The sequence below is a fragment of the Arvicanthis niloticus genome, chromosome 14 (genome assembly GCF_011762505.2).
Source record: "Arvicanthis niloticus isolate mArvNil1 chromosome 14, mArvNil1.pat.X, whole genome shotgun sequence".
Taxonomy (NCBI): Eukaryota; Metazoa; Chordata; class Mammalia; order Rodentia; family Muridae; genus Arvicanthis; species Arvicanthis niloticus.
Window position 1 is genome coordinate 25,026,740 of NC_047671.1, and position 15,059 is coordinate 25,041,798.

Consider the following 15,059-nt stretch of genomic DNA (forward strand, 5'->3'; position numbering starts at 1 on the left):
GAGGCCTGACAGGATGCAGTTCAGTACAATGTCTATCTGTTTAGGTGCAAGTCAGGCTGGAGGTAAAGCAGGATGCATGCAATTCCCCTGCCCAGGCCACAGAGGGTGCTGCTCAGTTGCTCCATCTGGCCTCAAAGCAGGAGCTGTCACTGCTCTACTGTCCTCTGAGAACAAGGCTTGTTACCTTTCCTGAAACTTGCTCTCCAGTAAAATGAATAGCTACAAACAGGAGGGCGAGAGGGATAAATGGGCTCCAACAGAGAATGTTTAAGAGGGACCACAGCAAACAGTAAGAACAGGACAAAAACAATCTTCAGTACACTTCAGTTTTATTTAACACAAATATGTACACAGCAATTTTAAACGAACATAGGATCTACTAAATGGATTCAGCCAGAATGCCTTAGGAGATAAGACATTTTAATTCATCTACTGTATGCAGTTTCAAACATCACAACATTTTCATACAGGTGTCACGTCATGTCACCTTTTGCTTGTAAATGACCAGTGAAGCCACATATGTCTTTATATTTACAAGGACAGGTTCAAGTGCTGTGTCAACAAAATCAATAAAACACAAACATACTGGGATGACAATACAAAGTTTACCTCAGTGTTGAGGAATCCAAGCTGAGATGAAGCTGGGCACTATGGTCGTCAAAACAGCCAAAGAGAGCGTTATGTTCATGAGAATGTAAATGATACTCTATCACTTAGTGAGTCTTCCAGCATGAAGCTTTATGTGCACAGTGTTTTATAGTCCTTGTGCTCTTCTGAATATACACACAGGGCACAGAAGGACTGGCCTGGACCTATGAGCAGAAGTTTGTCCTGTGACCTCGCTGCTTTGTGCCATCTCTATGATGTGATACCATCTGTTGTTGATCTCCAGTCCCGTATCTCTTTCAAAATATATGGAACATTTTGCTTTAAAAAAAAAAAAAAAACTAAGGTCTGTGTTTGCTTATCATGCCAACTAGTTTAACTTCTCCCTCTGAAGTTCATCAAGTAAATCTGTGCTGAGCAGACAGCAGGCGCTAGAGGCCGCTGGACATTTTTCCATCTACATCAAATATATTAGCATGTTCACAAAAGTCTACACTGTACAGTTCTTGGTTTCTTTCTTGGAAGCTACGTATATAATCATTATAAATATGATATACATGCATGTGAAATAAATTCACTTTTGAAAGAACCTCAACATCAAAACCCAAGAGACAGTATAGAGTTGCCATCAATGAAGATAACATATATCGCTAGGCGAAAGTCACTGAGGGCATTAGCTTCTTCATATGTTCTTTGAAGGACTGTAAACTATGTATTTATTCACGGACCTTGATCCTACTTTTCTACATTTTATATAAACTTTGACAGTCTATGAATTTAAGACTAAATGCTCTCATTTTCATTTTAGTTTCTCTGTTAACATTATATATTTTCTCTGAATTCAATAACTCCTTTTTAGTTTTTGTATATAATAAACAATCTTGTGTAACTAACCAATCAACCAACACACAAATCAACCCCCACTAATACAAATCAAAAAATTTAGGAACAACTCAGACAAAACGTTGTTATGGATTTTTTTTTTCTTCCATTACAACTAGACCAACATAACTTGACACAAGAAGAAAGTGGAGTGAAGCTTGGGTTGAAGTGTGAACACTTTCACCGTAGTGTCTACTTAAGCAGACTGACAGTCTTCACATTTTCTGTACACTCTGAACAGTGTGTCTACACAGTTATGAGATTTCTAAGATGCTGACTTAAATGCCTTCCTAGCTGTTCTTTTACTCGTCAGAATTTGGAAGCTCAGGTTGAAACGATCACTGTAAGTGACATTGTCATACACATGAGAAGCATTGGTTGTGAAGAACCCAAGAGGAGGAGGCCTTTTCTGAGCAGGAAAACCTAGTGACACATGGGTGACACTCCACAATATAAATATGCTATGCTTCTAAACTTGGTTCTTTGTTGAAAGTCCCCTTAGAAGGTTGGCTAAAGTCAGTGCATGGTGAGTGGTGATGATCTGTATTTTAAACTACGAAATCCACTAACATTTAACCAGAAATGAGCATTCAGAAAGCTAGCTATCTAGAAAACCTTTCTAGAAGGAAAAATCTGTATGTGATTTAATATTTTCTCACTATGTTCTCAAGTCAGAATTGGTGTTACTGAGAAGGTAGCGGCTAATCCTTGGATACGGACTTGAGTAACTACCTATCAATTGCTAGCAGGAACAAAAACCAATGTAAACATGGAGTGGTTTAGTAAACAACAGTATGTTTGGGAAATCCAAAGGGAACTCATTTCAATAAGGAGGACTCCACATCGCACCAGCATCCAGGTCCAAGCTAGGCTTCTAGGGCTGGGAGTGCCGTCACACTGGTCATTGATTCTCAGGCTTCTGTTGCATCAAGCAACAAGACCATCTCCAGGAACCACTAGCTGTCCCCTCTTATCTGTGTCAGAGAAAACTACCTAGTGACAGAATGGTCACATCCTGTTGAGTGGCATGTGTGTGCCTTTAAATTGATAGGCTGCTGCCCATGTGCAATCTGCCCCCATGGAGCATGCGCAAATGATACACACTGGGCCATGGCCCTAGATGGCATTGAGGGGGCAGGAAGCAAGCAACAGTCCAGTATGAGGAAAGACAGAGCAACATCGGCCTAGACAATACAGAATCAACCGACAGTCAGGACAGCAGACAGCAGGGTCAGACCATGAAGCGGTGTTCCTTCCCATCATGGGCCATGAGGATAACATTCCGGTTGGAAGTCCAGATGAGCCGGGCCAACTTAAGGGCATTGTGGGAGCCAGGGGATGCAGGCTGCACTGGAGGTACCTGGTAGGTCTTGATGCAGCGCAGCTGAGGTGCGGAGTTCAGCATGCCAATGCTTCCCAGGAGTGAGGTGTTCATCTGCAGGGACAGGGGACACACACATTAAGACACATGTCAAGACCCTCTTCTTCTCCTCCACAGAGAGTGGCTTATTTCTTCTGCTGCTCTCTCCTCCAGCATGGGGATGCACACTCAGCTTTGAGTTATTTAACTCTAAATGACTCCTTTGAGTAGATTTCAAATTGTTGGGATGCCACTGATGTGAAGCCTGGAGAAATTTTCCTTTGTGAGTATAATGTGACAGTAAAGAGGACACTGATGCTGAGGAAAGAAGCTAAATTAAGGCTGCTAATAAAACAGTTCTATCAGACAAGATTTGGTTTCTGATTGATTGAGGAAAGTGAAGTACAACAAAGTTATGGATAGAGTGGGCGATGCCTGGGCTCCTCCCCCAGCTCCATTCCCAGCACCAACCACCATTACACCCACGTGTCTTTCCAAAAGCTCTGGAAAAACATGTGTGTGTGTGTGTATGTGTGTGTGTGTGTGTGTTCATCCGCAATCATTCCCATCTTATATACTGGGGGCAACATCCCGCCTCTCTTCCTGAACCCGGGCCTCACACAGTCAACCCCTCTAGCTCACGCACTTGTCCAGGGAATCCCTTGCCTCCTCTCTCTGCCCACCAAGTGCTGAGATTTCAGGTGTGCCATCACAGCAGCCCAGCATGTATGTGGGTGCTGGGGATCCAAACTCAGTTCCTCAGCACGTTACCTACTGAGGCATCTCCTCAGCCCCCAGCTCACAAGTGAGGAGAACTGTCACTCCACCCCTCTGCTACCCTGCTAAGAACAATATGGTTTTGCTTTTTTGAGAGTTTTTCTGGGTTTGCTTTAAAAATCTGAGTTTTCTTTTAATCCATTTACAAAATGAAAACATGAAAATTATGGATCCTGAACAACCATGTAATTAGATTAAGGTGCTGAATATCAAATAATTGTTGTCTAAGTGGTCTGGTTTTGGAACCACTGGGTTTGAAGGTTTCTTGAAGAGCTTAATATTACTTAAACGACTTCAATATGCATTATCTGTGCTACCATAAATCACAGAGAGAGTATTCTGAAACCTGGAAAGAAGCCTTGGAAATAATCTTTATCCTCCACACTGATATCCACCTCCTATTCCTCTGGTGACTAAAGCATCTTCATCTACATGAACCACATGCTGGCTATGGGAACAAAACCTGTCTATGATGACCCATCGGCACCAGCAGTTGAAATCCGGGCAGATCTTTGGACCTTTAAGATGTGTTACTGTGATACCATGCTCTGAATTTGGATCAGTGCAAAATATAAGCCATTCCTTTTCCCAGGCTTCTCGGTAGCAGGACGGTGTCAGAGGGCGTAAATCATGGCATCTCTAGCAGGGTGCGTGCAGGCTCCACTGACATTTTCACAATTTAAATCATCTTGAGTAATAACCCTTTTAAGATGACTAATGTTACTGATTTTCCTGCATTAATAATAGTGCCGAACACAACACAAGAGGTGAAAAAAATCACTAGTGTACGAGGTCACATTTTAAACCAAATGTATGGTCATCATTAACTCTTTCTGGTAAAGTTCAGCTCAAGTCAGGCAGCGCCTCACCTGTCAGCCTCCCATGGTCTCTTTCCTCATTGCTTTTCCTTTTTTCCTAAAAAACTCCATAAAAGATAACATCCTGGGCCTTACTGCTTCCTGGGGGTTCTGTACTGTTTTAAACGCGGATAAGGATGGTGAACTCAATTTGCTAGTCTCACATCTATAAAACCTAACATATATAATTAGTCCTCCTATAGAACAGATTCAATTGATCCAGGAAATTGTTAGTTAAAATTAACTGGCATCAACAAGTGTACTATGCTTTAAAGATATATGATTTCTAAGTTGATAAATAGCTACAAAGTATTTTAATTCCTTATGGATTTGCTGTGAGAATATTTATGAAGCTTGAGTTCTGCTTGTAGCTGAAGATGCAAAGGGCATACAATAGGCTTGGATAGGCCTTGATTTTTATTCATTCCTTGAAATGTAGCCATTTACAAGAAATGGACTGGGAGTATCTTGTACACATGCCATAGACAGGCACATTTTATGAACAAGCCATTGTTATCTCTGGGTTCCCATCATAAGCTGAGTCTTTTTGCTTTGCTCAGTGCCTCAATCAAAAAGCCTTCCATCTTAGAACAGGGTATGCTGAGTTCTCAAAGGTACACACTGTTTGTTAGAGGTGTGGAAATGAAGACCCGTGGTCTCACCAGATTTCACTTCTAGCCTTTGCCTACAACCCTTCAAAGGAGGCCTGCTCTTAGTTCTCAGGATGAGAGTTAATTCTCATCGAAACAGTAAACCACTCTGCTAGTCATCATTATTATTTTATTGACTGATGTCTGGCTATAAACTATGATAAACTCAACTCAAGGAAACTTAAAACTTTGAGTGAAAGCTACATGGAATTACAAAATTTATCAATATTTAGTATTTTTCCTTATTACAAAAAATCATAAATATAAAATTTTAAATAAAAGTATAAAAAAGAAAAAAAAACCCTCCCCAAATCCTATCTCCTGTGACAAACACTGTCAGCATTTTGATAAACAACTTTTGGACCTTCCTAACATTCATTCACTCATGTACCCTGCACAAATATGCACAATCTATGCACACACAAAATCACTCATGCACACACAATCACATGCACACTCAAGCACCTGGCATACATATGCAAACCATAACACAATCATATACATATACACTTACACACTATGTATTCATGGGCACAATGTGTGGACACGTCATATGTACTCGCAAGCACACACCCTACACTTATATGTACACTGCATGCAATACCACACACACACCACATGCACATTCAAATACCTTGCACCTATACACACTGTATGACTCATGACATGCACGAGTGTGTGCACATACATACACACACACACACAGATCACATTAAGAAGCTGCTTCACCATCTGCTTTTCCATTTAACAACATGTTAAGGCAATCTTCACGCTACAACAGATTTACTGGTTTTGAGTGGCTAAGTAGCACTCCACTGGATGATGGAGAAAATAAGAAGAAACCAGCATCTATGTAATGTATTAACAATTTTGAAGTTCAATATTTATTTGTTAGGTGGTATTGGTAATTTCTGGAGAGAGTTAAGGATGTTTTTCATTAGCAAACTCTCCTAGCTGTGATATTAAACAGATACACTAAAGTGAAATATTCAAATTGTAGTAATATGATATATGGCTGCCAGACCATGCTATTTAATAGTTAATTATATAAACGGACTAAAACCCAACACTGGCTTCTCCCTTTACTTCAGACATATGTATCACTACACTACTTATGTGAAGATTGTTTTCTGAACAGAGAAACTCACATAGATATAATTAATCAAAACAAGAGAATATTTTAATGCCTTCCCCAAAGTAAGTAACGCAGCATACAAACCTTTTACTGAGTCTCACTTGAGTAATTACCCAACCAATATTTCTCATTAACACTCATTTCTCAGCAAAGATTTTATAGCTGATAGTTTTAGTAAGGCTTTGTATTAATAAGACTTCATTAACTTTTCAAAATATATTATAGTTCACTTCCTGGAATGATCAAGTCTTCTCAGATAGCATTAGACCTGAGCGACATGGGTGTACATCAGTACAGCGGCAGGAGACTCCCCCATTGCACTGTAGACTCTCTTTAATAAAACAAAACAAACAATAAAGCCAATACAGTTCTAAAGAGATGTGCTGTTTTCTTGGACAGCCAGAACGATCTGTTTGCATGCCTTCCATTTACACTTGGGGCAACGTGGGAGGTGACTGCACCTTTCACTCTGATGCTGTCAGAGGAAGGAAAGACCCGGAAGTGGCTGAGCTGTCTAGAGCAGATGGCACCAAGCAGCCTTTGGGGCAGGGGCTCTTAGGGAGTCATGTTCACAGGCTCAGATGTTCTGGAAAAAAGCCAGAAATGTCAGCGCGCCAGCAGAGAGGGACTAGAGGAGGAATCAGGACGGTACCATCTTGTATATGATCTTGGCTTCTAAAATAAGAATGGACACCCATGTTTGGGTACAGAATCTGGATGGGCGTAGAGATATTTTGAGAAAACAATGAATAAATGTATTTAAAAAAGAACCTTGATATAACTAAGGGTAAGACAAAAGCTTACCCCATGCAACAAATTCAAGAAAGTGCTAAAAAGCTGTCAAAATGGGTTTATCTTTTCTATAACACTGTACTTTCTTTGCTGAACAAAAGTTGACAGACAAAAAAAAAAAAAAAAAGCAGGATTGGCTTGCTCACTTTTTATAAAAAGGAAAACAAATCCCCTTGAGAACTAGGCTTTGGACTTGCTAATCCTTATCTCTGCAGTGTGGGTCAGAACCTAGCACCTGGACACACCTGTGTAAACAGTAAACACCCATCCAAGACTTCAGGACCTAAAGGGAAATGTGTATGGAAGTACAGGTGCATAATGGTAGCCCGCTGAGTCACATGTGAGTAGGAAATCGGCCAATCGCTCGGAGGGACTCATGCTCTAAGTCCATCTGTGGGTACTAATGGACTCGTGGGGCTCACAGTAGAAATGCTGGTTCTGTGGTTGCTCAGAGTGAAGACTGGGTGATGGCTCTGATAGATGGAGTTTAATATGAGTTAATTAAGGTGCTGAAGACACATTCTGGAAAAAGGGATAATGAGAAAATATCCTGGAAGGCTAAATGAGATTAAAAAGGAAAAAAAGGTTCTGACAGATTTGAAGGTGTCACATTTCAGCAGGATGTTGTTAATTAAACAGTTTATTGTATTTGTTTTACATTTTATTAGCTATTGATTTTGTTTTTAAACCATCATCAAGTTGTGTTAAAACCTTGTCAAAACTTTAATTTTATTTCTCAGCTTTTAAAGCTATGTAGTGCATTTGCATCCTCCAAAAAATGCAGTTGCTAACAAAATTTTAGAATAACCCCTGGTGTCGAGGGTATCTTGTTAACATTTTTCTAATTGTCAGAACTAAAAAGAGTTTAAAAAAGGAAGAGGAGATGGTAGTAATTAAACATTTAGTATGAAATAGTCTACTATAAAAATTAGTTGCTCAAAATTAGCATTTAGTTTAATCAATGTAAATATATATATTCTCACATGTATTCCATGAAGGGCCAGATAAAGATATACAAGGTTTTTTTTGTTGTTGTTGTTTTTTGTTTTTTGTTTTTTGTTTTTCGAGACAGGGTTTCTCTGTGTAGCGCTGGCTGTCCTGGAACTCACTCTGTAGATCAGGCTGGCCTGATCCACCTGCCTCTGCCTCCCAAGTGCTAGGATTAAAGGCGTGCGCCACCACTGCCTGGCTAAGTTTTTTTTTTTTTTTTTTTTTTATGTCTTGGATAGTTTAGACATTAAGAACATTCTGTCAGTACCAGCCTGGTAGTGCATGCCTATAATCCCAGCACTTAGAGGTGGAGGTAGGATACTGGATTTGAAACCAGCCTAGATTATAAGGGAAAAACATCTCAAACAAAACAATAAAACTAAACAAAACAATAAAACTAAACTAAACAAATAACTCAGCACTCAAACAAAAACATAATGCAACAAAATAAAAAGGAGACAAGGGGACATGTATAAAATAAGTGTCCTATGCTCCACTAGAGCAGATCCAAGGACCTTGCTAGATAGAAGTCTACTGTAAACTCCTGGCTTGAGTGCAGCTTCCCTTGGACTGGTATCCACCTAGACCTCACCATGTTCTTCCTCCACCACTCATGGCTCCAGCAGGTGTCCCTTGCTCTGGAAGGCTTCCTACCACCTCGTTCTTAGATTCTCTGTACTGTAATTGCTTGCATGTTTACCTGTGCTTCCCTTAGCGTGAAGCCCTGTGACAGTAGGTGCTCCTTCTCAGCCAGATTGCTAACTGTGTTCTCAGCACACTGCAAGTTAGTGCTGAGCACAGAATCAGCAAGGGAAAACTCAACATTGGTGTCAGGGAGGAGGGACGGGCACAGAGGAAGGCTGGCAGACAGGAACAACAGGAAGACTTCCCCACCACAGCACATAAAGCAACTCATATTTAAGACTTACCTGCCAGAAACTAATGTGGCTGTCGGTGTTTGAGTAGGTGGCAAGATAACGCCCATCAGGAGCAAAGGACACTGCAGTGATTGGTCCCTTGTGCCCGTGGATTGTCTGAAATAAAATTCATGGGCCATCAGTGACATGCATTCCAAAGAGCTCTTACAAGTACTTCTGTGAACATAATGTTGAACAGGTGATATCACAGATACTGGATACTGAAAACAGCAACATTCTTTATTTATAAAATCAGGTTATAAAAATCAAAAAAGTGAAAAACATTCTTCATGTATGTAATGCCATTAATCTTGTTTTGAGGAGTGGGTCTGTCTTCTACAGTTTGAACGTATATGAGCCCAAAGAGAAAGTGGACTTTCTTTACCAGTGGACAAACCAGACTTAAATATTCACATTAAAGGCTGTAATTTTGCACCAGTGAGAATGGTGTGGTGGCTTACTCTTCATTGTCAACTTGACAATATCTGCAATTAACTAAAAGCCAAATGGCTGGGTACACATGTGAGGGGTTTATTTATTTATTTATAATCCTTTTAAGCAGGAGGACTGGCTTCTAATCTAGATCTTTGAGGTGGGAAGACACGCCTTTAATATAAATCTTTTGAGCTGGGAAGATTCATTTTTAATATGAACCACACTTTCTGCTGTCAGCCTATAAAAAGGACATGGGAAAAGGAAACTTACTCTCTCTGGCTGCATACTCTGGCTCACTAGCTCATTCCTTCACTGGTGTTAGAGCCTACTTCTTTGGGATTCTGGTGCATACTGAAGACCACCTGACACACCCAACGGTATGGACTGAACAGCTACTGGATTCTTGAACCTTCCATTGGTAGCCAGCCATTGTTGAACTAGCTGGATCACAGCCTGTCAGCCACTCTAATAAATCCCCTTCATGTAGAGACAGACTCATCCTGTCTGTTCTGTTCTTCTAGTGAGCCCCAACTAACAAAAAAAACCAACCAACCAAACAAACAAACAAAAAAAAGAATCACCAAAAATAACCAAGGAACTTGCTTATCTGAAGCGAAAGCCAAGCTAAACTATATTGTAATCTCCTTGATGTGAAACAAGAGAAAAATTCATTTCAACTCCTCAATAATTACACAATTTTCATGTTTTACCCTTAATTTGACACCAATAACACTGTTCTTAACTGTATACAGCTACAATTAGTCCGCATATGTACATGTGCACACTGGAGGTATGGGCACATATAAATCATGTTAACAGGGACAGTCTTGAACCTGCGCCAATAGTTATCATTGATTTAACCATGAATAATAAAAAGGAAGGTCTATTTTAGAGCAGGTCTCTGATAAAAGGTCCTTACCAATAAAAAATACACTCATCTGATGGGGTTAATACTTCTATAAAATACTGCATGCTAAGGAAATTAGAATAATAGTATAAGCTAGCCACATTCTACTCTTAGACACCATACCTTCACTATGCTAGCTAATACCCAGGGCCTTCTCTTTGTCTGTAACGGAGCAGGGAATGAATCTCAATGGGCAAAGACTTGTGATGTCATTTGGGTCATACATGTTGTAAATTTTTATAAGAAATTTTATATAATTCATATCTGAAAGTTCAAGTGAGGAAGACTAGGGAGGACAGAAAGACATGAGCCAAGCACATTTCTTAATGGTCTTTGCTAGCTTCTTTCCTGTCATTTGATTTGATGGTCAAGGTACTCAAAAAGAGAATGTTATTCTGGTAATATAGGGCTGGGCTTTAGGCAGCAGGGGGAATGGGAACCGAGTTACACTGTCTGAGTTTGCATTTGCCTCACTACTTACTCACTGTGGAACCAGAGTCACACAATCTAACCTCAGAGTATCAATATCTGTAGTTCAGGGATGATGATATTGATAGTGGTTATGTGTGTGTGTGTCAAAGAGCTTTGTGGCAATTAAATAAACTAATATACATATTGTAATCTTCACAATTCTTAGCACATAATAAACTCAGCAAATATTACTAACATTTTTTCTTATGCTTATTTACCTAGGAATGACCACACAAATGTTAACAATCACATAACTCAATTACTTAAGTATAGTGTTTTTTTAAAATGACCCCTGCCCTAAAAGTCTAGAATGGTTTATGCCCAAATCAGGATCACTAGGCATCATAGATTGCTTAAAAACAGACCTCAGACTGACATTAGTAAAGACCGGTGGGAGCTATCCATGGTGCTGGCAACAAGCATGCTAAATAGAGCAGTGGGTACACGTGCTGAACAGCTACTGAAGGAAACCAGTGCAATCAAACAGCACGAGAGAAATTTTCAAAAAAATTAAATGTCAACTGGCACTTACTAGACCAGCTTAGAGAACTCAATGGAAAAGCACTTTGGTTTTTCAAGATTAGTACCCAGATCTGGAAACAACAACAAAAGACAGACAAATCTCATTTCCTTGGAGCCAATTGAAATCTCTGTGTTTGGTTAAGATGATTGGTGAAACCTTGGTTTATAATAGAGGATCATCAAAGCCAAATTATTATTATTATTACTATTATTATTATTACTATTATTATTATTATTATTATTATTATTATTATACTGTGATTGAACCCAGGGCCTTGAACAAGATGCAAGCACTACCACTAGATATCCTCAGCCCTGTACAATAGATGTATTTTGTTTTCCTGCAAACTGTTTAAGAAGGTTTGGGCCTGCATTTCTAACTTACCATATCTTATGTGAACTGAGCTGCTCAAGAGCTGGGTCTGGCTTACACATGGCCACTTCAGCTTGGACACTTGCTTTTCACTAGTGTAGAACTGAGAAGAGACCTATGGGCCAGACAAGTTCTCCTATAGAATACGGGCCTTTCATTGTGAATATATGATTCAAAACAGTTTTCTCCATGCTCTGGAATCTGATTACTCAACTAAAACCATAACCAGAGTACAAATTTTTCCAAAAACACATTGGCCCTTCTTGAAAGCCTCAGTGTCCAACTGAGTGAGGGTAGAGAAAGCACATTCTGGGCCGTGACCCTTTCAATATCCACACAGAATGCAATATCTGCTTCAGATCAGCATCCTGTCTTAATTAGCAACAAGTGGGCTTTAAGCCAGGTACCCACAGAATGTCACCTCTAACACCCAAGTAGCACACTTTCCAGGGAAAGTCATCCCTGCAGAAAACTAGACACCAGGTCCACAACTGCCCCGCTCAGGATACATTTGGCCAGTTCACTCTATGTCATCATGTACTACAGAGACTAGCGTCCAGAACATCTACATGATGGACAGCTCCACGTGAGGCGACATGGCTTCTCTAACAGATGCCATAAAAGTTCTTTCTGGTAATATTTTTGGAGAGAGGGAGTGAGGCAGTCAGGAAAATAGTTTGCTTACTAGACACACTTCTTTTTATGGTGAAACAGTTATTACATAATCCAATGGTATTTCCTTTACTGCCAGGAAGCTTCGAACTAAATTTATGCTCAGTTTGTATCTAGTAATAAATACTGCATATGGGTTGTGCTCATCTTCCGCCTGTTTTTAATCTAAGTGGTTTGAAGACCAGACATACACCAAGTTAAAATAAATACTTCTTTGAAGTCTGTTTTGAACTAAGTAGGATTACCATTTATATCAGGTGAAAGAAAACACATGCAAGCAGCCCACAAATGCAAGTGTGCACTTGCGCGCGCACCCACACATGCATACACGCACACACGCGTGTGATGTGATGCTGCTGAGTTCCCACAGAGATGTCTCTAAAGAGATCTACACAAGGTCCAAGAGCATAGCTGCAGCTGACACACAGGTCTCTTGTGGATGAAGCAATCTGACGGGAGCAGGCCAGATGTTCTGCAGTACACAGTGTGGTACAGCTGCTGAGGTCATCAGTGCCTCAGCCTGGGTGGTGCTTTGGCCTCCATTCTAATGAAATGTTGCCTTTCGTTCAGATTCTCTGGACTTGAGAATTGGTGCAGACATCACCTGAACTAACTTTAAACTCAACTCCCACACTGCATTAAACACCTAGGTGTGGACGATCCCACTGAACTTGTTAGTGCCTTGTGAGGCAGCAACCCCAGTCTCAGAGGCTAAACAACTAAAAGCCATTTTCAAAACAACAGGTGTCTAAGGGTGGTCTGGCTGCCTTTTTATGTACAAATGAACACCAATGTCTTGTCATGTGTGTTTTTCCCCCAAAGGTATTTGTGTATGGAAAAGATAGAGATAGGATGAAGAAAACTGTCTACTTTTGCAGTTCTAGGAGGAATAAGAAATTCTGCAATTGTCCCAGTCAGAAGACAGAATACTCCATGGTCCAACCCATTGCCTAATGAAAGAAAACAACCCAAGGGACAAGACTAATCATGAGCACTGCTTATTCCTCTCACATGGCTCTGTTCTTATCTATGTGGTTGAGACTCAAACAAAACATTTTGTTACTTTTAGCAAAGTTAGAAAAATTTATGAAAGTGGGTAAATTTTATTATCATAAATATGCAAAAGATTTACAAAGAATTGACCATGTATTTGCAAATAGTAGATAGATCAGACATTGGTAGATGATGAACAGATGGATGGATAGATGGATGGATGGACAGACAGATGGATGGATGGACAGATGGATGGACAGACAGACAGATAGATAGGAACATGGCCTACATGTCACAGCCTCAATGTCTTGGAGACTGAGAAAGAAGTGTCTACTTTGGGAGAAGCATGGCTGAACCTGGAGTAATAAGGTAGATGTAATTTGAGGACACTGGGAACTCTGTTCCCAGTGGCTACACATGTCCACAGAAGAACCAGTTATGTTTTCCACAGGGGCACCTTCCCCCAGAATGCACTGCAACAAGCAGAAGACAGGTGTGCAACTTAGGTTTCATAAGCACAAACATGGGAGATTCCTGAAGTCAAAAAATGCCTGAACAAAGTGTCCATTGGTCTATGGAAAGAAGAGATAGATTGGAGATAGCCATAATACTCAAGAAATGGGCAGAGAAAAAGCGCAGAGTCCTAGAAAGGCAAGAACTAGCAATATGGACACTTTTTTTTTTTTGGTACTAATAGCATTTAATGAATACCATGAATGCCACTGTGGGTAAAGCTCTGGTCATTTTGTGCAGTGTTTTTTTTTTTTTTAATTTTACATATTCGTATTTATAGCAGAAAAATCAGAAAGAGATGTGGAAGAAAAGAGTTCAGCATAAGATTTGCATGTCTTTCCAGGATGCCAACACAGGAAGTCACACATTTCATGGCAGGTTGGCAAGGAGATAACTTCATAGCAGGGAGGAAACAAAGGCAGACAGTCTTCCTTGCTGGGCAAGGAAAAGGCTTACTTAAACACAGCCATTTCAGATGAGTTCAAAAGTTAAGACTAAATTATACCCAAGGAAAAATATTCTCTGTTCTTTTCTTCCAAACAATCAACTAAGGAAAATTTCAGCAGCTATATGAGTCATCTCTTTGTTCCAGGAGACAAGTGACAGGCTGGGCAAGTCACTAAGGAAGACACTAAGCTTACATCCATTAACCAGAGAGTCACCTCACTGTGGCTGCTCACAAGGCTTACATCATAACACCATCAAACAGTGGATCGGCTGACTATGGCTAGTCCCAAGGCTCATGTGGACTTACAAACCATGGCATGGAGCACGCTCAAGCCTTTCTGGGCAAGCACTCTTGGGACCTTGTGAAGTTGCCAAAAGGACATTTTTAAAAAAATTCAGCAATAAGACCTATTTTTACAGACAGACTTATATTTCCAATTTTTTCATTTTTTTTTCATTTTTTATTGGATATTTTATTTACACTTCAGATGCCATCCCCTTTCCCTTCCCCCCCCCCGCTTAGAAAACCCCTATCCCATGCCCCCTTTTCCTTTTTGCATGTATACATTTTTTAAAAAAATGTTAATTAAAGGCTTTATAAGTTTGGTAATGCTCAATCAGAGGTGTAACCCACTACCCAACCTAGATAATATCAACTATCTTTGACTGGTGGAGATACGTGAACATCTGCCTCCCTGTCTCCCCCCTCCAGGCAGTGGTGGCACACGCCTTTAATCCCAGCACTTGGGAGGCTGAGGTA

The 15,059-nt window shown here is 40.2% G+C and overlaps 1 protein-coding gene across 2 annotated transcripts in view; it reads right to left on the reverse strand.

The window, feature by feature from the left end:
* Positions 1 to 312: 312 nt before the first annotated feature.
* Wdr7 (WD repeat domain 7) overlaps positions 313 to 15,059 on the reverse strand; it is a 259,944-nt gene continuing 245,197 nt past the window's right edge. For both annotated transcript variants that reach the window (XM_034517777.1, XM_034517776.1), the window contains 2 exons: positions 8,979 to 9,083; positions 313 to 2,923 (listed from right to left, as the gene is read on the reverse strand). In XM_034517777.1, coding sequence (XP_034373668.1) covers positions 2,720 to 2,923; positions 8,979 to 9,083 — 309 coding nt within the window. In that variant the 3' untranslated portion in view covers positions 313 to 2,719. The remainder of the gene's footprint in view (positions 2,924 to 8,978; positions 9,084 to 15,059) is intronic.